The sequence below is a fragment of the Caretta caretta genome, chromosome 7 (genome assembly GCF_965140235.1).
Source record: "Caretta caretta isolate rCarCar2 chromosome 7, rCarCar1.hap1, whole genome shotgun sequence".
Classification (NCBI taxonomy): domain Eukaryota; kingdom Metazoa; phylum Chordata; order Testudines; family Cheloniidae; genus Caretta; species Caretta caretta.
In genome coordinates, this window is record NC_134212.1 from 23476287 (window position 1) to 23496767 (window position 20481).

Genomic DNA, 20481 nt, shown 5'->3' on the forward strand with positions numbered 1-20481 from the left:
TCCTCACTGTTAGCATTGCCTGTTTACTCAACTGGAAAAAAAAAAAAAAAGACTTCTTTTTGTATGGAGCCGTATAGATGACCCGTCAGAATGATTGATTCTGATTGTGGCTAGACAGGTGCTTTGTATAGATTTCAAATGTAGGAATGGATTCTCAGTGTCACCGCACAGTCTGGAACGCTGTCTGGAAGATTTTTGCTCTTTGAGTGGTTGTCTGGAAGTAGCTTTCACCTGTTGCACTCTTGCAATACAGACTGTTAGCCAAATCTGCAGACGTGACCTCTCTTTTAGGCACTCGGCGACTGATTTATGTGTACACAATCTGCACTTGTGCACCCAGAGCAGGCACCATAACTGTGCCTATCTACTTGGTCTACTTTTGTGGTGTTAAGATTATTTTGGAATATCCAGAAACTTAAGTGTGTGATATTAGGTAGCTGAAATAAAGAGGACACATTGAGGCAACTGAAGAATTCTCCCTCTCCATTTGAAAAAAACATCTACAGATCCTAGTCAGGTGGGTTTCTTACTTTTGTACCATAGAAATAATACAGACCACTATACTGCTTAGGTGGGTATACTACTGGTATTTTGCAGGGGTGGAATTATTATTTAGTATATAACCAAGGTTGATACCCCATTGTGCTAGGTGCTGTACATACTCATAGACAGTCCCTGTCCCAAAGAACTTGAAATCTAAGTAGACAGGACAAAGAATGAAAAATGGAAATGGTATCCCTGTTGTAGAGATGGGAGCTGAGGCAGAGATTCAAGTTCAATTTTCAAAGGCATTTATGGAATTTAGACACCTCTTCCATTAAAGTTAATGAAGATGAGTTCACGAGGCTACTTTGAACATCTGAGCCGAAGTGACTTGCCCAAACAAGGTCACGCAGTAAGTATGTGACAGAGCTGGAAATAGAACCCAGATCTGCTGAGTCCCATCAGAGAAAAGACAGTGGGATGGGCAGGTGGAAGATGATGCAGCTTATTGATGTGCTTGCCAGAGTTGAGCAGTGAACAGGAACATAAATATGACAGAGTATGATAGATGAGTGCTAATAGTATGTATGCTGTGAATAGCAAAGTAGCATTTGGTACAAAGCAAGAAAATGCTGACATCTCTGTTGCAGCTCTACAGAGAGGAGGAGAACGGGGAGAAAAGCAGTAATAGATCATGAGAATGGAGGCCTGTTGTACTGATTTTTGTTGCCACATTAATTATACAATCCATTATATACCGAGGAAAGATAATCTACTTTTCAGAGCACAGACTTTGGAAGCGTCAAAATTTAGAGCTGTGTTCTGATGTTCTGGGTAGGTAACCCCCCTACAAAGGGTAAAATGACTAATAACTTATAAGTACTTTGAGTTCTAAGGACAAAGAGTAGTATCTAAGAGAGAAATATTGTTTATTTTATTATACTGTATATGTGTTCCAGCATCTAAATCTGTGTCAAAACCAGAGAGTTACTTGCAAAGAATTAATTGATATTCCAGATCTGTTGTTGTCTGTTTGTGTAAGTGTGTGAAGCAGATACATACTGGGTTAATGCATAAACTGGAAAAATATATTCTTAAACAATCATTTAGAAAACACACAGAGTAGGCCAAAATGAAACATTATTAAATTAAACTGGTTTGGCCTGATCAGGCTGAATCAAGACTGATCTTAAAAAGCTTATTTCATTCTTTTTTTCTGTTTGAGAACTTGCTGAATTGAAATTACTAATACAACCATAAGCTTATGAATGTCAAACTTCTGATAGTGATTTTTTTTTTATTTACATTTTTTAAACGGCTAATGAGATGGTAAATAAACTGTATCTATAAATGATGGGAACCATCATGAGCTCCCCAAGATCAATAATATCAAGGAAATGAAATGTAACAGGCACCATGCCTAATTTGTAAATTATTGGGCCAATATCCCCAAGCTCACTTTAAATAAACACAAGTCTGTGCTGGATTGTTTTGTGCAGGGTTGTTTTCTTTTTCTTTCTTTCTTTGTCTTTCTGTCTTTCTTTCTACATTTGAAGTTTCCTAAATTGTGGATTATTTGATATTTCAGACAACTTGATCCCATAAACTTGAGTCACAAATGATACTCTTGTTTACATGATCCATTAGTAATTTGGAGTTTGGGCTAAGTACTAGACATTAAATGGAATCTGCTGAACGTCATCTGGGTGTCCACTGCTGCTAGTCGGTCATAGAACCAGAAAAAAAATGCTACCTCTGAGACATAGGTGGCAGTGGTTTAATGGCTCGTTAGCAGTGAAGGACATCAATAAAGACTAACTAAAACATAAAGGGATATAGTATCCTCTATCAATTTCAGGGAAAACCCTCAGTGAGTGGGATAGCCCCTTTGTGTGTGAATGTCAGTGAGTAAGATGGTGTTATCAGCTGAGTAGAGGGGAACACCCCGAACTTGAAATATGTTTTTAATAAAACTAACTCCACCATTTATTTCTCAGAAATGTTTCCAGGGGTGTCTTCTTTAATATGAGGGCTAAAGCTGTAGACTCAAGAAAGTCTTAGCTGCAGAGTCTAATCTGGAACTTCCAGCATCTTCTTGCATTAAACTCTTGAAATGAGCATCTTCATATATTTGTTGAAGAAGCATTTCTTTCCAAATATAGTCAAATCACTACCTTCTTTTGTAGCTGTTCATTGTGGATTTGGGGAAAATTTGAACAATGTTTAAAATACTAAATATTATATTAATATGCATATACATGTGTATGTTAATATGAAAGTAAAATATACCAGAATCAAGTATGAAATTTGAGGACATTAGAGAGAGAGTATTGTGTAGTGCTTGGTGCATGGGATGGCGTCAGAACAAGTGAATAGTTTTCTAAACTCTAATAAGGTCCATAGTAGCTTGTGTTCCATTTTGGATTCTGCCACTGGCATGTCATGACCTTCTGCAAATCATGTAACCTCTCTGTGCTTCAGTTTCCCCAGCTATCAAATGGATGTAATAATACTTCACGCAGGCTGTGAAGAATGATGAATCTTTACTAAAGTAGGCACATGCATGAGCACACATGCACAAAAACTTGGATAGAAGAGAATATGATTGCTGCTATTACAATTTATTTATCACATGACTAAACATGGTTAGAGAGTTTGGATGTGGATATACTATAATTGAGAGTGATTCCAGTTAAACTTCAGAGGTTATTTAAAGGGGCCTGTCTTCAAGTGCTACTCATTTCTATTAATATAAGATTCTCATGCAAATTTCCTTACCTGCACAGGGTTCTAGAGCAGTCCATGTTCATGTCAGAATAAATGTTAATATTTAAAAATAGAGCTATGGCTTATTTGAATCGTTCGGCAGTTAGTCCAGTTGAATGTATATTTTTATTTCAAACTGATGTGGGGTTTTGTACACTGTTATGCATGAATGTGGGGATTAATATTTATTATTAGATAAGTGCAGACAATATGCCTGGCACTGTGCTTTTATTGTTTGTATTGTGGTGGCACCTTCCAAGACCTCACTGTGTTCGACTTGGTGTAAATACATAGTAAGAGAGGGCCCCTACCCCTGGATAGCTTACAATCTGATTTAATACGATACAATAAATGAGTGTGAGAAACAAGAGGTGGGTAAGGGAAAAAAAGGGTAATGAAAATAAAATTATGTAGTTACATAGGTGTCTGTTACACATCTTGATGATATCTTAGGGTACTACTTTTTTATAATAAATAGAAAGATGAAAAATCAGCTATTCCATGACACATGCATAACCAAATTTTCATTGGTTTGCTGATTTCTGGTAGGCACATCCGCAGAGTTGACACACACATCAAGATAGTCCGAGCATTGATGATTTTACATTCTAGAAGACGAAAATAAAACTCTTTGGGAGAATCATATCAGGGTTCATTTTAGGTAATTTTGTGAATATATTATTAATCTGATTGCTTTCCATTTTTAAAATTTCAGTCTCTTCTGGATGATGTGAATCTTCAGCAGAGAGCCAGGGCTTGATACACGGTGATTTGACGCTCATTCCATGCAGGTAAATATAAATACGGTTAATTTTCTTATTTTTGTTTCCTCCTAAACAGGTGACAAAGAAAGTCAAGTCTATGCAGATGTTCCATACTCCTGTAACATATGCCATGCAGGGTGACAGAGTTGGCGTCTGTGTGACCCAGTTTGATCCCAAGCTGCTAGAACGAGGTCTAATCTGTACTCCAGAATCTCTCCAGACCATACATGCTGCTGTCATCTCCTTGAAGAAAATCCAGTATTTCCGTGGTGCTCTTCAGACCAAGGCCAAGTTTCACATCACAGTTGGTCATGAAACAGTCATGGGAAGAGTGATGTTCTTCAGCACAGCTCCTGCTGACTTCAGCGAAGAACCCCTGGAGAATGCTTTTGATTTTGCAAAGGAATATCTTTATCAAGAGGAATACTTATCTAAGGGATCAAAATCTTCAGAGGAAAACAAGGAAAATGACCAAACAGGAGAAGGGCAGCTTCCGAGGCAACAATGGGCTTTACTGGAGTTTGAAAAACCTGTGACTTGTCCTAAATTATGCCTTGTGATTGGCTCCAAGCTGGATACTGATATTCATGCAAATACCTGCAGGTTGGCGTTCCATGGGGTACTGCTTCAAGGGATGGAAGACAAGAACTATGTTGAGACTTTTCTTCCAAAGCTGAAAGTGTACAAATTGAAGCATAAGGAAGGACAAGTGGAGAGGGTAAGCTATATTTCTTAGTACTTTATGCAGGCAAAAAAAAAAAAAAAAAAATTAGTCCATGTTTTGATCTGGATCCCAAGTATACCAAGATGCTATGGAGTTTTTCACCAAATTATGCTCCAGAATTCCTGCTTCCTTTTTTAAAAAATTTAGTTTTGTACTCCTTTTGTTTGCAAAGAAAATCTGTGAAAGATGTGTACGTAGCTGATGCAGTATTTCCTGACTCAGCTTGAAGTCATTCAGAAACTATCGCTTTTGAGAAGGGTGTGAACAGCACCATCCCTTTTGGGGAAGAGGGGATGTAAGTTAGAAATTTAATGGTCTCAATTTCATTGTCAGCATTAACTATTTCACAATTTATCAATTTAACAGTTTAGCTGGTGTGTTTGTCCGCAAACTCAAACAGCCTCCCATCCTTTCCCAGGAGCCCCAACTCTCCTCTACCCAGCTGCCAAAACCTCTGCTTCCTCTGGCATCTATAGTACAGTTATTCTGTAGTTTCAGACCAAAATTGTACAGTACGTTGAATATTAAAAATGTAGAGGCAGCATAAAATAAGTAGAAATTAATATCAGGTTAAAGAACACTATTGATTGTGTTATTAATTTTCATATTAAATTAAATAAGAACCTCAGTGATTAAAATTTATCTCAACATACCACAGAATCTCCTGTTGCCTGCACTGGAGTGCTACAGCATACAGAAATATTGCCACAGGACTTAGATCAAGCCTGTCACTGAGTACATGGGGTCTTGAATATTATATATTATGCACATGTCACACACACCATATGGTAAGCCATGTCACAGTGCATACACAACCTGTCATTAAAGATACATGGGACTTTTTGCAAGAGTAAAGAAATTTGTTCTGACTGAGATTTAATTTGGGTAATTACATTGTGACTATTTTACAGGCCCTTCATTTTCCTATGTGTTGTTTTTCTTTACTTTCTGTATTAAACTATTGCTGTATTGCTTTGGGGTCCACCTAAGTTGTGGCTGCATTTCAGTAATGGGTGGATAACCATTTGTATATAGTGCCTGTAATACACTTTGGAATTCTTTGTAGTGAAAGGAGCTCTAGAAATGTAATTATATACATTTTTAAGCAGTTACCCTTTTATTAACAATGTTAATGTAAATGTTAACCAGTAGTGTTTACATGGTGCTTTGAAAATGTAAAAATGTGATGTAATTGCTAAGCATTATTATATTGTTAACTTATACTATAGAAGAGAATTGTTAATTTTATTCTCGTAATACAAAAACCTAATCATTCTAACAAAACAATCTGCAGCAGTCTCAGCCCCATTTCTTAGCACACTGCTATAGTGAGGTGTTGTACAATACATTTTCCATATTTTTATATGAAGAGCTAAACACTAATGAAAATAGATGTCACTGTACATTTTGTGGTACCGAATTTTTGATTTTTTTGTTGTTGTTTACTTTGTAATCTGCAACAGATGCATATTAATGAGGTTCTTTCTCTAAAGCACTGACTATTAATTACATCCAGACAAGCAATTACTGCTACTCATCTGTAATTCTCTCCTCCCCTTTTCTCTCTGAGGTCTAGTCTACAGTTCCGTGCTACATCAGCACAGCTGCACCGATGCAGCTGTGTCACTGTAGTGCGTCTGGTGAAGACGTGTTATGCTGGCAGGAGATTGCTCTCCTGTAGGCACAATTACTCCAACTCAGCCAAGAGGCAGAAGCTATGCTCTCCCACCGATTTTAGCACTGGTGTGGACAGCGCTTAGGTCGATGTAACTTGCATCGCTTTTCAAACCCCTGAGTGATGTAAATTACATCAGCTTAGGCAGTAGTGTAGACAAGCCCTGAGACATCAAATATCACTGTAAAAGTAAGTATTTTGTAGTATTTTCCTTGTTGTAGCTTCTGCTTTCCAGGGACACTTTGCTTCTCCCCCATGCTTTCGCTACTAAATCTGGAGGTCAAGATTTTCAATAATGGCTAGTGATTTTTGGATGCCTCAGTTTTTGAGTGCCCAACTTGATATTCCTTGAAGAAGTGTAGTTTTCAAAGAATGTAGTTTTCAGCACTTTCTGAAAATCAGGTCCTTTTTGAGCCATCTTAAGTTGGGAACCCAGAATCACTAGTCAGTATTCAAAATCTTGACCTGGAGGTTTATATGCATTTCGTTCTTCTCAAATAGCTAGTCTTCCTTTCCAGTAGATAGTGGCAGTCCCAAACTAGAGCACCCTACCTTCTGACATTTGGATTTGATAGATCATGTTTCTGTTTCATCTGTATATTTTAATACCAGTTTTTCTGTTCTGTCTTGTTCCATTTATGCTCTATTGGCACCTATGTTCTGGCACCTTTTCTCAACTTTAAAAATTACTTCCTTCACCTCTACTAGAACTTTTAATTTATGCAAAGCTCCTACTGCCGGTAGCATTGGTAACTGCCAGAGAAACCTGGCTTGTCTGTGACTTTTCTGCTTGAATGTGGATATTAGCAAGACTAATGAGAACAAGAGTTGGAGCAAACTAGAGGGGCCCACACTGTGTTGTTTTTTTCAAACTGAAATGATCTGGATTCAGATTAACTTTCTTTGCTCAGTATTTATTATTATTTCCCCTTACATTACAAAGGGAATTATGAATACTTTTGTAAATAGTTTGAACAATTATATAATATTCACAGAAGCTACAGTGAATATCTGTGGTACGCGTTGATTAACTGATATCTTGCAATTTTTAGCCCTGGTCATTCAATTTTTATGAATAACTTTTTTGAATTTTGTCCATCAGTTGTAAAATTATTACCATATATTGCACTATCCAGACAGCTCTGTAAATAAATTGAATAATATTAATCAAATTATTCATTTTTTTTCTCTTTCCTGGCAAATAACAGACAAGTGACTACTTTTTTAAAATCAGTTGACCAGTGTAGTAATCTCTGAAACGGATATCCTTCGTGAATTGTAGCCGATATCCCTGTAACTTTTAAAACAGCACTACTGTGGGCTAGGATGGGTGGCAGATGTCGTACCTTTTTCCAGTCATGGAACTGTCACAAAAGCTTTAGAAAGTGGGGGCATTAATCATTCTCTTTACTAACACCAATTGGTTCTACAAGTGAGGATCTACTGTCAAGTCATCAGCTTGTCATCTGTGTTAGGCCTGTATGTACTAAATGGCATATATTTAAAAAATTCATTCTGATACCTGGTTATCAGGGAACTGTGGTTCATTCAGAGTTAGTATTTTCCCCCAGTGTATGCCAAAAAGGTACGGCAGCGCATGTAACTCTAGTATAGGCTGAGTGTAAAGATAGAGGAGTACATCAGGCCTTAGGAGGGTTGATGAGAAGAGGACGGTGCCAATTATCATGGGTCTGCTGGGGAAGTACTTACAACTTCACATTGAGGGAGTAGAATGAAATGGATGATTTTGGTGAGTGGAGAGCAGCAGGAACCAATTGGTGGTGCAGTGCCTTTTTGTTTTGTTTCTTTTTAGTGTACAAAGTCTCTAGTTAATAGAAATTCTGAATCAGTTGGTCCCACCCTGCTGCTGATGGATAGCTAGAGATTAGGATAATTGAATTTAGGGTGTCTATTCTTGGCATTGATGCAGGAAAATCTCATTCTCTCTGCTTTTAAAGCAAGGAAGTTGGTGCCCCCCCCTCACCTTTTCTGGGGAGGCACAAAAATAATAATTTTACCTTTATGGGAAGTTAACTTTCCCTCCTGAGAATACTGTTAGGGAAAATTGGCTTCATAACTTCCTGAAGGGCTGGGAATGAGAGAGGAAGGCTGGGGTATATAGTGTTTGGCTTTCCTTCTTCAGTAGTGGGGGGAACCTATTACCGTAACCAGACTGTTACAGGAATTCAGTGGTATCCATTTGTAAAATGTTGTACTCATTTAATCTAATGTGGATGCTCCCTACCCCCCTGCTTGCTGTTGGAATTAAAATAAATCCCCCAACAGTTTAATGACCATTTAAACCAGGAGAAATCAGGTATTTATTCTTTTGCTCTTTGTTTCCACTCTGATTAATTTCAGAGCACTTATGAAATAGTAAGAACCGTAAATGAATTAAGTCTTCAGCATCCTCAGACTCATTTTTTAATGGATTTAGCTTGGTGTTTCTTTGAATGATATAGTGATACTTCCTCATAGCTTGTAAGCTATCTGACAGCAGAGGAGAGACATTCTGGCTGCTTCAAAAAGGGTGAAATCATCAAATGAGAGAACACTGTGTTAAAACAAAAAACGTCACACGACCCCTCCCCGCTTCCCCCAAAGTGCCCTTTGAATTAGCTTGTGTACTGTTTCTTTAAATCCCTGCATAATGTTACTGGCTCTGCTTAAGTGCTTCAGAGTTGTGAATATTGCATACGCATCTAGGTATTGAATGCTGCTGTTGTGCTGCTCAGTGTGCTGGTTACATTATCTATCCTTTGGTATCGTGTCAATTTAATGCCACAAGCAGGAGGAACATAGCAAGTACAGTAGAGCTCTTGAAGTGAAAGGGTTAAAGATTTTCTACTGTGATCAGTGAGTGAACTGTAAATGTTACATGTCTGAAATGTGTCCTCAGCTATACCCCCCCCCCAACCACTCTTGGTAATTTATTTACTTATAGGGTCTGTACTGCACTCACCACAGTAGTATCTTATAGCTAGTTCAGAGGAACATTTTGGTAACTTCTTTTCTAAAAGGCCACCTCCTGTCTGAGTCAGTCAGTGGTGTTTTGATGTTCAGATGCATGGGCGATGGGTGTCCGAGAGACTTCTGGCCATAGTGGAGAATTTTCAGTTCATCAGCATTGAGATAGTAGCTTCTCCCAGACCTTTTCTACATGAGAAAATCACACCATGTTAACTTTATGGTGTGGTTTTAATCTGATTTGCTTAAATTGGTGCAAAAGGGCATGTGGACACTCTCGGTTTAAACCAGTTTTTTTTTTGGCTTACTTTAAATTGGTTAGGAATTTGTTTAGGATAAACCAAACTAAACCACTCCTAAACTGAAATAAGTGTGTCCAGACTTCGGGTTGGTTGTACCTGTTGAACTTAATCAGTTTAAAAATTATTTAAATTTATCGGTGCAACTTTCTTATGTAGATAAGGCCTAAGAGACAGGAGAAATGCTGTGAAAAGATGTCTTCAGTTTCTAGGATCAATGTCTTTTTCTGCATACATATATATATATACACACATATAAGGAGGGACAATGACCCTTCTTCTGGAGGATCTACTGTTTCTATACATGTTAAGCTGTCTGACTGTTCTTTTAGACAAAGGCACCTTTAGCAGGCAAAAGAGCTGGGCTGGCAACAGCAAAGTGAATTATACAAACAAAAAGGTAGGAGCAGGAGCTGAAAATCTTGCCACGGTTACTGCCAGGGTCATTTGGTATGAAGAAAGATGCAGGAACCTGTAATGAAACAACTGGGAATGAAACTATGGCTTTAGTGCTAGGTCGGGGAGAGATTGGTCCCTCTCTATTGGATTCCTTATTTTCATAAGTCTGTGATGACCAATGCCTAATGAAATATTTTGGATGAACATGAATTTACTATGCTGGATCAGACAATTTGTCCATCAAGTCTGATATATTTGAGGCATCAAGATTGGCAGTGACTGTCCTCAATTATCTGGTACTTTAGGTGACATCCCCTCTCCTAATGCCAGCTGTGCAGGTCATGGTGTGAGGAAACTGGCATTCATTTTTGCAACCTTCCTGTGAGGTAGGAAAGTAGTAATCCCATTTTACAAATGTGGAAACTGAAGGATAGAGAGGTAATTTGCTCACTGTCCCACAGTGACAGTGATAGAGCCAGGCCCAGAGTCCAACAGATTTCCAATTCAGTCATATAACTACGAGTCATACTTGCTATAATTTTGTCAGTTTTGTCCATGGCATCTGCTTGCTTTAATAGCGCTCACTTGGAGAAACTGGCAAACTGTACAGAGTCCCTATACCGGAATGCCTTTTTATTGGGATTTCCCCTGTAAACGTCATTCTAGCCAATTCCAATTTGATGCATGAAACAGTTAGCCCTGGAGATAAAACTCTCACATTCTTTGCTTTGTGGGTTTCCATGGACATAGGCACTCATTGCAATGAGTTTTGAGTGAAAGGTGAACTGTAGAAGCAAGTTATGATTTCCTGCATGACTCAGATATGCTGTCTGTTCTGAAAATGTTTGCACAAACAGGATTTATCCTGTGGTGGTGGTTGCCGGGTCCATTGTGGAGAATGCTCGTAAATCAGAACTCAGTGAAAGAAACAAAAGGGGAAAACCCTCCACCTTGTTTGCAAAGCACAAGCTGCACCTCTTGCTGTTTCAGACTTGTTTAGTGAAAATAAACACATATCTCAACTGGGATAGTTTCCTGATGTAGCCATAATATAAAGTCCTTTGTATGAGAAGGTACTCACCCTGCCTACACAGCCCCAAAGGTGCTAGGTAGTCATTACTTATCTGTAGTCCTCTAAAATCAAAAGGAGAATTCATTCTCTAGTGTGCATTTTCTGTTCTTATCCTTATATTTCATCTTGATGATTTGTGTTGGTTTTAGACTTGGTGGTAAGCATTGAGTGGTATTTGCTTCCTGCAGCTTTTTATGTAACTTTATAGTCATGGAAGATTCCAATTTTATTCACTGTGTGTGCTGCTCCTGAGTTAGGCTGGGTGCTGGCCGGCTAATGCTTTGTACTTGCATATTGCTGGGGGCTTAAGGGGATATCATGTAGGTAACGTGCTCAGTCCCTGGAAGAAGGAGAAAGCAGCACTTTTTTTTTTTTTTTGGAGGTTTGAGCATTGTTGACATGATTTGAAACAGTCCACAGCCAGAAAAAATATGATCTTTGAGGATGGATGAAGGCATTCTTAGGACTTCTTCAGAAATGCAGTGCACTTCGTTGGGGTTTGGATGGAGCAGGAAGCGACGATTTTTAATTACTTCTCTCCCCTCAATGGTACAGCAGCAACTCAAACTGCTGCTGTGCCAGCACCCAAACAATGGAGTCTCACTCACTGAATAGACATGTCCTCAAAATGACATTTGGGTCCCTGGAAGGCTTCTGTGTGCATCCCTTATTTAACAGCTCCTGAGGACCTTTCCAAAGAGGTGGTGCTCATATAATATGGTGATTGATAGGATCCAGTGCAAAGTCTTAAGAAGCAAAGATAGAAATGGGGAAATAGTATAATTTATTGTTAATTTGATGAATACCAGTAGTGTATAATATAGGAAGGGATAGTTCCTCTTGTAAGAAGTCTGTTCTTGACCAGGTATTTTGAAATGCAAAAATCATGCATATGGCAGTTTGTGCTTTCTGATTGAAACTTGATTCGTGTGTATTAATTTTCAAACAAAGTATCCCATGTAAGTGTTTATATTTTTAAATTGATAAAAATAGCAACATTTAATTGACAGTGAATGTTTCAAATTTTACAGTATTTAAGCCATATGCTTCAGCAGGTAGCCTGTTGGAAATATGAAGAACTGGACCTGAGCAAAGGGAAATGAATTTACCCATGAATGACAGGGTAACATCCAGTGTTGCCTAACCAGCTCTGATGCCCAGCGTGCTGAAGTACTTGACTTAATTTGAAGGCACCGTTGGTCAGTATGGAAAGAAGATAGCTGAGCTGTCTGGGTTGAATGGACAATCATGAGAGAACAGCTTGATATAGCACCGTTTTCTGCATTGGGAGTACAGAGTGTTTCCTACAGGGGTGGTGGTTCCAAATTGTCTTTTGCAGGAAGTGATTCAAGGAGGTGGTGCCCCCAAGAATCGTGGGAAATATGCTTTGGAGGTGCCCTCTGATATTCCCACATCTTGCTTATTCCTAATTAAGGATTTTTTATGGTCTTATTAAGGCTAATGCCCAGGATGCTATATTCCTTTTGGAGTTCATCTAGACTACAGTTGAGCAATAGATTATTAGTCAGTCGGCAAATGGGGGCATCAGTCTGGTAGTGATGCTCTTTGGAGAATAAATCCAGATGACTAATATGGCATGAAGGCTGGGTATACACAGAGTAAGTAATGAGAACAAACTGTATGGTGATGCATAATTGGTGTGTGATGTCTACAAGCACAGCAGTGACCTGAGCTGTCTGTAGAACCTTCTGTGACTCTTGCTGGGAGAACTGGTAGACGTCACTCCATCTACTGTAAACATGCAGACGCCACAATTAATGTTTCACCTGCTTTGAAGTCTGAACATGGGGTTGTTTGGTTCTGCTTGGCTGCTGATGGTATGCTAAATACAGTAATAACACAGAGATGAAGGCAATCAGGTGAATAAAAAATGCATAGTGCATTCAGTGGTAAAAATGCACCGTAAAATATAAATATAAAAGATGTTTATTTGTTGGCTCTTTTTCTGTGTTTGAGCAAGAGGAGTTTTGTGAAGGTTGGGCTAGTGGGGGTAATAAACCTCTAAATTGAAAAGCCATCTTTGTTAAATAATGCCAGAGAGGAAGTGGTGACGATCACTGATAAAGGGGAAGAATGATGTTTTACACTATATGGATTAACCCAGCCTTAGTAAATTTTTGAGACAAATTTACCATCAGAGGCACAAAATCAAGTCACTGGCTCTTATGAAAAAACTGATAATTTACTCATGCAACAAAAATTACTTGCTCCATATGACTGGGCAATAGAATCTTACAAGGTTTGTGTAGCACCTATGGTTATTTTTTATAATAAATTTAAAATACAGACATGTTTTGGGGTCTTACAAGAGTATAGACAGCTGCACTTGATTTTTGAGGTTGTGTCAGAGTTACGTGTGGGGAGGAATTAATTTGAGAGTAAAGCATTCGATAAGGCATTTTATTCATTGAATACAAAAGCATAGTACACAAACATTATTTAGGTTGCAAATTAAAGCCCTTGAAAGTTAGGAAATGCCAAAATTACAGTGGCCCATGAAATCTTAAATGTCCGTGCAACCTTGGGCTTCCATCTTCTGTGCTTAATAAGACAGGCAACCTGTGGAGAAAATAGTATGTGATCATGTAATTAAAGAATGTATTGTAGGGTGTATCCAGCAGGGGGTTAAAATTAAGGTTGCATGGATACCTGACATTTCTTAACTTTTGAGTGTCAGATTTGCAACCTAAATAACATACTTTTAACATATTTTTAAATGTAATTTCCTAGGTCTTTTTTAAAGTAAAACAGACACATTCTGTTGTTGAGGTGTAACTGCTACAGCCACCTGTATCCTATAGCATCAGCATCAGCAGGATTTGAACCTTAAATCCTCAGCATTGTAGCGCAGACGGCTACCACTTGAGGTACAGGACAAATTACGTTAGCTAACAACAGGAGAAATTTGTTATCCCAGAGAGGTGATAGAACATTGGGTTTGGAGTGGTCATCATGAGGGGGACCAGTCAAGCCTAGCTCTCTTCCCCTCTCCACTCCCCACCACCCCATAGTTGGAGGAGCTCCAGTCCCATCAGATGGTGCAGGTACAGGCAGTTGGTCCCAGGTGCTGGGGCCAAGAAGGCTTAAGGGAAGGGATAAATCTGGCTTTGTTCCTGACCCACATGGTGCTCCCAGAGGGGAGCATGGGCCAATGGTGCCAAGTGTTAGATTAAGGGAGCCCAGCGCTCTTTTTGTCCCCAGTCCCAATGATAGCTGCTTTGGCAGCTTCTTAGTGTTCAGTTCACTACCAGCTCTCCCTATAATGATAAGAATGAAAAGTGTGGTAGGGATTCTCTTTTAACTACATGGGGTTAAGACAAGCTGCTGATCAGATTTGAAGGCAGAACCAGGAAGAGTTGATATGGCACTCTTGAGTTGAGTACATCACAGCACCAGAGATAATAGTACATGGCAAAGACCTATCATAGTAAATTGAATGTACAAGATGTTCTGTGTGTATAAATTGAGCATAGAATCCATAGCTGTATGAAACATTTTAAATCTTTGTGTTAGAGAATCCTATTGTCTAAGATTACTGATGTGGTCAGTGGTACCTGTATGTATGGTAGTTAATATGCAGTGGCTCTAAATGATGCAGAGAGGCCAGAGAAGTTTTAGGAATAACTATAAAATGCTTTAAAAGCATCCTGTATTTAGAAATATCTTTCTAGAGCAGCATGTGATGTGCTGTACAAACAAACCCATCCCTCAATGCGGCAGTGCTAGGGGCTGATGGAAATTGACTTGGATAGTGCCCTCTTCTTGCCTTGGAAACAGAGATTGTCACCTCATGTTCCCTTTCACAACTGACCCAGAAAGCAAGTGAAAAGTTGCCAATGTCAATGCAGAAATCAGGTTTCTTTTATGATGACCATAAGCTGCCAGCCAATCCACTGAGACAGTTAGCAGGGGTTGCTTTGGGGGTGGCCTTGCCTGTGATAGGGAGCCCTTCCGAGCCAGCTTGGTCTCAACACTGGGGCCAGGAACTGCACATACCATTATCTCAGTCTGATCCCATCCCCTCACCACCACTGGGGACTGCTGTTGGTGAGGCCCCATTTATGATGGGGCAGTGTCTTCCCAGCCAGCTCAGCCTTAGGGCCGGAAACATACCTTTAGAACTTTTGTGGGGTGGGGCGGGGTTGGTAATCTTGTCCATCTGCTGCTTATCCGTGGCTCTTACACATCTCTCTTCTGCATCAAAGCATCTCTTCTGTTCCTCCTCCCTTCTCTCCACTGGCTCCATTTATCTTTCCTGGTTATCCTCATCCCTGTGCATTTCCCTCCACCTCTGCATACTCCTCTTCTCCTCTTCTTCCCAATCTCCCCCACCCTCCAGCACAAATCTAGGTCCCTCGTGCACATCCCCCTTAATTCTGGTGATATTTGACCCACCCTGTCCTTCTTTCTATTTCCTGCCTTCTCCTCCTCTTACACCTGTCCCTGCCACTACCCCTGTGTACCACCACCCATTCCTTTCCCTCCCAGTGGCTATACTGGGATCCGTGTGCAGTCTACAGGCCCCACATTTCTCGGACATCAAGTACCTCCCATAGGGGATCTACTAGACATTCCCTTATTGCTTTGGTGTCCAGGGCCCCAGAACCAGAGGAAGAAACTTTCAAGGAGCAGGAGGTCAGACTAGAGGTGCAAACTACCCCATGGCAAACTTCTCCTCCTCCTCAACAGACGAAGTGGTGGTGTCCCCTCCTCCATCACTGGCTGATGGCTTCAAGCTATTCCAAGACCTTAGTAAGAGCATGTTGGATGTGCTACCAGTTCTCCCTAAGGAGGTGAAAGACTCGCATCATTACACACTTCCTCATCTTCTAGACTCTCCTTCCCAATCTGCGAGGCTTTTCTGGACACAGCTAAGGTCATATGGCAGACACCAGCCTCTGTTGCACCAACACAGAAATGGGCCAATCAAAAGTATTACGGGCCTCCTAAGGAGACGGACTTCCTCTTTACCCAGCCTCAGCCTATTTCTATAGTGGTGGATGCGGTTAACGCATGGGGAAGGCAACATCATTCCAGATCCACCCCTTATGATGGAGACTGCAAGAGGCTAGACTTCTTTGGGCAGAAGCAATCCTCGTCTGTGACACTACAGGGTCTCAAACTTCTAGGTCCTAATGGCCAAATACGTTTATATGAATTATGGCAAATTCATTGCTTTTATTGACCACTTGCTGGGAGCACAAAGGCCTGGTCTGTACTAGGAATTTACATCAGCATAGCTTCATCTCTCAGGAAAAATCCACATCTCTTGGGGAGGTGGATTGCCTGTGCCAATGGGAGAATCCCTCATCGACATAGGTAGTGTCTACGCTGAGGCACTATAGTGGTGCTGTGGCTCTGCTGTAGTGGTTTAAGTGTAGACATGCCCCAAGGTCTCATGGCTGCAACATCCTGTTCTCTGGCTTTGACAAATGTAATCTTTGCCATTTTATGTGCATTCAAAATGCTACTGCAAAGAACACTCTTAACCCATCACTTTAACTGTCATCCCCATCTTTGCATTCCTACACTGGCTCCCCCTTCGTTCTCATGTCAAACATCATCTACTAGTCTTCACTTTCAAGACCCTTCATGGCCTGTTCCCACCCTACTTATCACTATCGAATTGTCAATTCCTGCGTCTGATAGGCCCAGGATGCCAGCTTCCTTCGCCCATTTGTTAAATTTTCAAATAAGCATCTTCATGCTTTCTCTCCTGCTGCTCCTCATACTTGAGAGGAGCTCCGGTGAGCATCCAGAAAGCTACCTCGTTATTTTTCTCCAAATCCCTCCTAACAACTCTCCTTTGCTGTGATGGCTACAAAAAAACTTAACAGTTAGGCTGCTGATGCACTGATACCACTGACTATCATGCTGATCAATATTGTCTCAGGTTCTTTGTACTCCCCCCATCCCATTGTATCCATCTGTTGTCTCTTCTTTTATACTTAGATTGTAAGCTTTTTGTAGTAGGGACCATCTTTTTTTCTGTGTTCATTGGGCACATAGGACAATGGAATCTTGGTCCATGGTAATACAGATAATAATAGTCCATATCCCCTTCTGATCTCCTACCATATCTTTTTATGTAATTTTTTCTTTTAGCAGAAGAGGAACAGCAAAAGATTAATAAAGTTGTGCCCTCGGCCACTTTCTTTGCAAAGAGTGAAAAATATCTTTCTTAACCAGGATATGTCAGGAACTTAATACCTGTAGCTTTCTGTGACTTTTCAAGACTTGAGTTTAAGTAGAGGTGAACAAATCCTGCGTTACAAATGAGTATAAATGGTCCAATGTGCTGTAGGGCTCTTTATGTGCCATGGAGATCCCAATTTGTTGGTTGGTTTTTAAAATTCAAAGCAATTTAAATAATTATCTTGTTATTTCTCTTATTTGATTCTCCGTCTTTATTGTTTCTCACTGGTTCAGGGCTCTGAGTTACTACAGAGAATTCTTTCTCAGATGTGTGTCTGGTGAGTTTTGTTCACATGCCCAGGGTCTTAACTGATTGTCATATTTGGGGTCAGGAAGGAATTTTCCCCCATGTCAAATTGCCAGAGACGTTGGGGGCAGGGTGGGGCATGAGTCACTTGTTGGTTTGAATTAGAATAAACTGTGAATTTCCTGTAACTTGAAGTCTTTAAATCAAAATTTGAGGAGTTCCATAACTCAGCCAGAGGTTCTGGGCCTATTCCAGGAGTGGGTGGGTTCTGTGGCCTGTGATGTGCAGTAGGTCAGATTAGATGATGATGGTGGTGGTCTCTTCTGGCCTTAAAGTTTATGAGCTCAGACTACTGTCATGGCAAGGTGCTTGTCTTAGGAGGAAGTGCCCAGTAGCACTCAACCCTCAGGCTGGTTTAGGTAACAAATGGAATCCTGTCCAACTTTACTGGGAGAGAGTCAGGAGGATGGGTGTCATGATGCTAGTCCTCTGTAGGGTGTGGAATGCAAAGAATGGGATGTGAAAAATATGCATCAGGGTGAAGATCTTCTCAGAGTTACAGGGGAGACACCTGAAAACACAATTTCAGACTTTTATATGTTCATCTCTTTACTAAAACAACTCTGGCAGGGTACAAGGGGACTGGCAAGGTTAAATTGTCTGTCTGCTTGGGAGACAGAGTGGGGAGAATACTTTTGCAAAGGTTGGTCTTCAAACAGATTGCTCAGAGAGCAGGTGAGAATCCTTAAGCTGTGAGTTTTGTTTCCTTTTCTGCCCATGTTAACTTATTTTTGGTTCCTTGATATAGACATTAACTCATGAGGAAAAGATCTTGCTGACTGAAATTACTTTTTTTCTGCCGAGTAATTCCTCTGGTTCACAATAATAAAACCAAAACCATACATTGGGAATAAAAAAAATTAGACTCTATATCTGGAAATCCATGTCAATTCCCATCTCCTCCATCCTCTCAAGGGCCAGTATAGGATTATTTCCTCCAATACATATGTGTCAACTTTTAAAAAAAGAAAACGATGAGGATCTGTAGCATCCGTAGAGGGTCACTTGCTGTGGGGAGCATCTTCCCTGTTCTCTTTCTGCTCCAGAGCTGGGAACATGTTCTGAAACTTTTTGCAAGAAACAGCCAAACTGCCACTGACTTCAAAATTACAATGTTGTCTAAAGTGAACTTTCTGTAAAATAACAAATGTACTCTAATCATAAATCTTTCCATTTTTAGTACCTCATTTAGTTTTTTCCCCTTTTCATTTCTCATTCTCCATTTTTCCTAACTTGTCAATGTATCCCTTCTTCAGTCTTTTCCAGGATCTGTGAAACCCTCAGACTAATTTTCTATCACATTTTCAATCATGTTTGGCTAAATCAGAAAAAAAAAATGTCTGTTTCCTTCTAGCTATCTGAACCTTCAATGTTTTCACTCTCTCACTCTTTCTCTTGGTCCCAACTTTTCTCTCATTATTTCCCTCCCCTCATTCCAACAGCCCCCTTTGTTTTTTCTTCCATCCATTTCTGTCCTGCTCCCCTTGGTTCTTTAGGGATGGGGGATAAGAACATGGGCTGTGTTTGACCTCCAAATGTTCATGATGAGTTGTTTCAGAGGATGCTCAGCTGACAGTGAATTTGTTTGTGTCACCCTATAAATGAGGATGATTTGGCAGATTTGACAGTGTAGTTACAAGATTCCCCTCTTGAGAGGAACTAGCAGTTATTTTTCCTGGAGTTAAATTATGTGTTTGCACTGAATGCCTGCACACACAACCCTAACTACAGAGTTGAAGACATAATACTGTAGCGTTTATATCAAAGAGTGTGTGTGGTGTGTATTTGGTATTAGAGAGAGAGAGTGTGTGTGTGACACACACACTTCACCTATGATGATAAAGTACTATTTACTTTTTTCTGCAAACACAAAAGCCAAGAGGAAGGAGGGGATATTTCATAAAATCAATGCTATTGTGTCCTCTGGACTAAGCCATAAAAACAAGAGTAACAGAGACGTTCCCTTTGAACTTGAAATCCCTTTCTAAGCTGCTCATCTAACCGAAGTAAGAGAGGGAGAATATAGCAACCAGAAACACTTCTGCTCTCTCTCGCTCTCCCCCCCCCCTTTTTTTTAAAAAGTCCTTAAGTGAGTTTGATGCTGTACCTCTGCCCATAAGTTTAAAAAAAATATTATCGTAATGTAGGTCAGTGAACTGAAACGCCACTGTACACTATGGGGGATTAAAGTCAGAGAGGCAGCCCTCTCCCACTCCCACTAGGTCATATGACAATATAAACAAGAAATGCAAGGAGCCTTCAGCTTTTTCTTGCCCTAATCCTTTGTTTATGCAGCACTTAAACTGACTTTTGGGGTCGTCTCTGTCTGGCATTAAAGCCCTAAAGCTTTTTGAAGTTTCCCTGAAGTTAATAAAATTAGTCTGCCCTCATTGCTAGGCCCCTTGCTGCTGCTTCAGAACAGACTACATATCCCTTACTGTCTTTGCAGCGTTCAGCTTTTTAAGTTAATAATATTTCATAAAAAAAAGAGAGCGAGATCTCTCAAAAGGCTATTCAGCTAATCGGCAAAGTGATTGCCATAGTAGATGTTCTGAGAAGTCAAAGGGGATTACTGTGAAATCCAGTGATTGGAGCTAAATTGCTGTTAAAGTAATTGGAAGTGTTGAGTTTCAGTGGGAGAGAACATGCATTTCTGTAGCTTCTTAAAGAAAAAAAAGTCTGTAAAATAGTCTTACTTTTTTTTTAATACAATAATTGATCCAGGGCTTGAAAAATGATTGTTCGTTTTTAAGAAAATCTCTTTCAAAAGCTGATGTTATTTTACACATCTATTTTATTTTATTGTGTG

General features: G+C 39.8%; 1 protein-coding gene across 5 annotated transcripts in view; it reads left to right on the top strand.

Moving 5' to 3' along the window:
* Window positions 1-20481, top strand: part of EEFSEC (eukaryotic elongation factor, selenocysteine-tRNA specific) — a 218333-nt gene that overhangs the window by 91947 nt on the left and 105905 nt on the right. For all 5 annotated transcript variants that reach the window (XR_012669203.1, XM_048857350.2, XM_075130308.1 and 2 more), the window contains exon 5: window positions 4090-4731. Coding sequence is in view for 4 of the 5 variants with exons in the window: in XM_048857350.2 (XP_048713307.2) it covers window positions 4090-4731 (642 nt within the window). In the remaining variant the exon portion in view is untranslated. The remainder of the gene's footprint in view (window positions 1-4089; window positions 4732-20481) is intronic.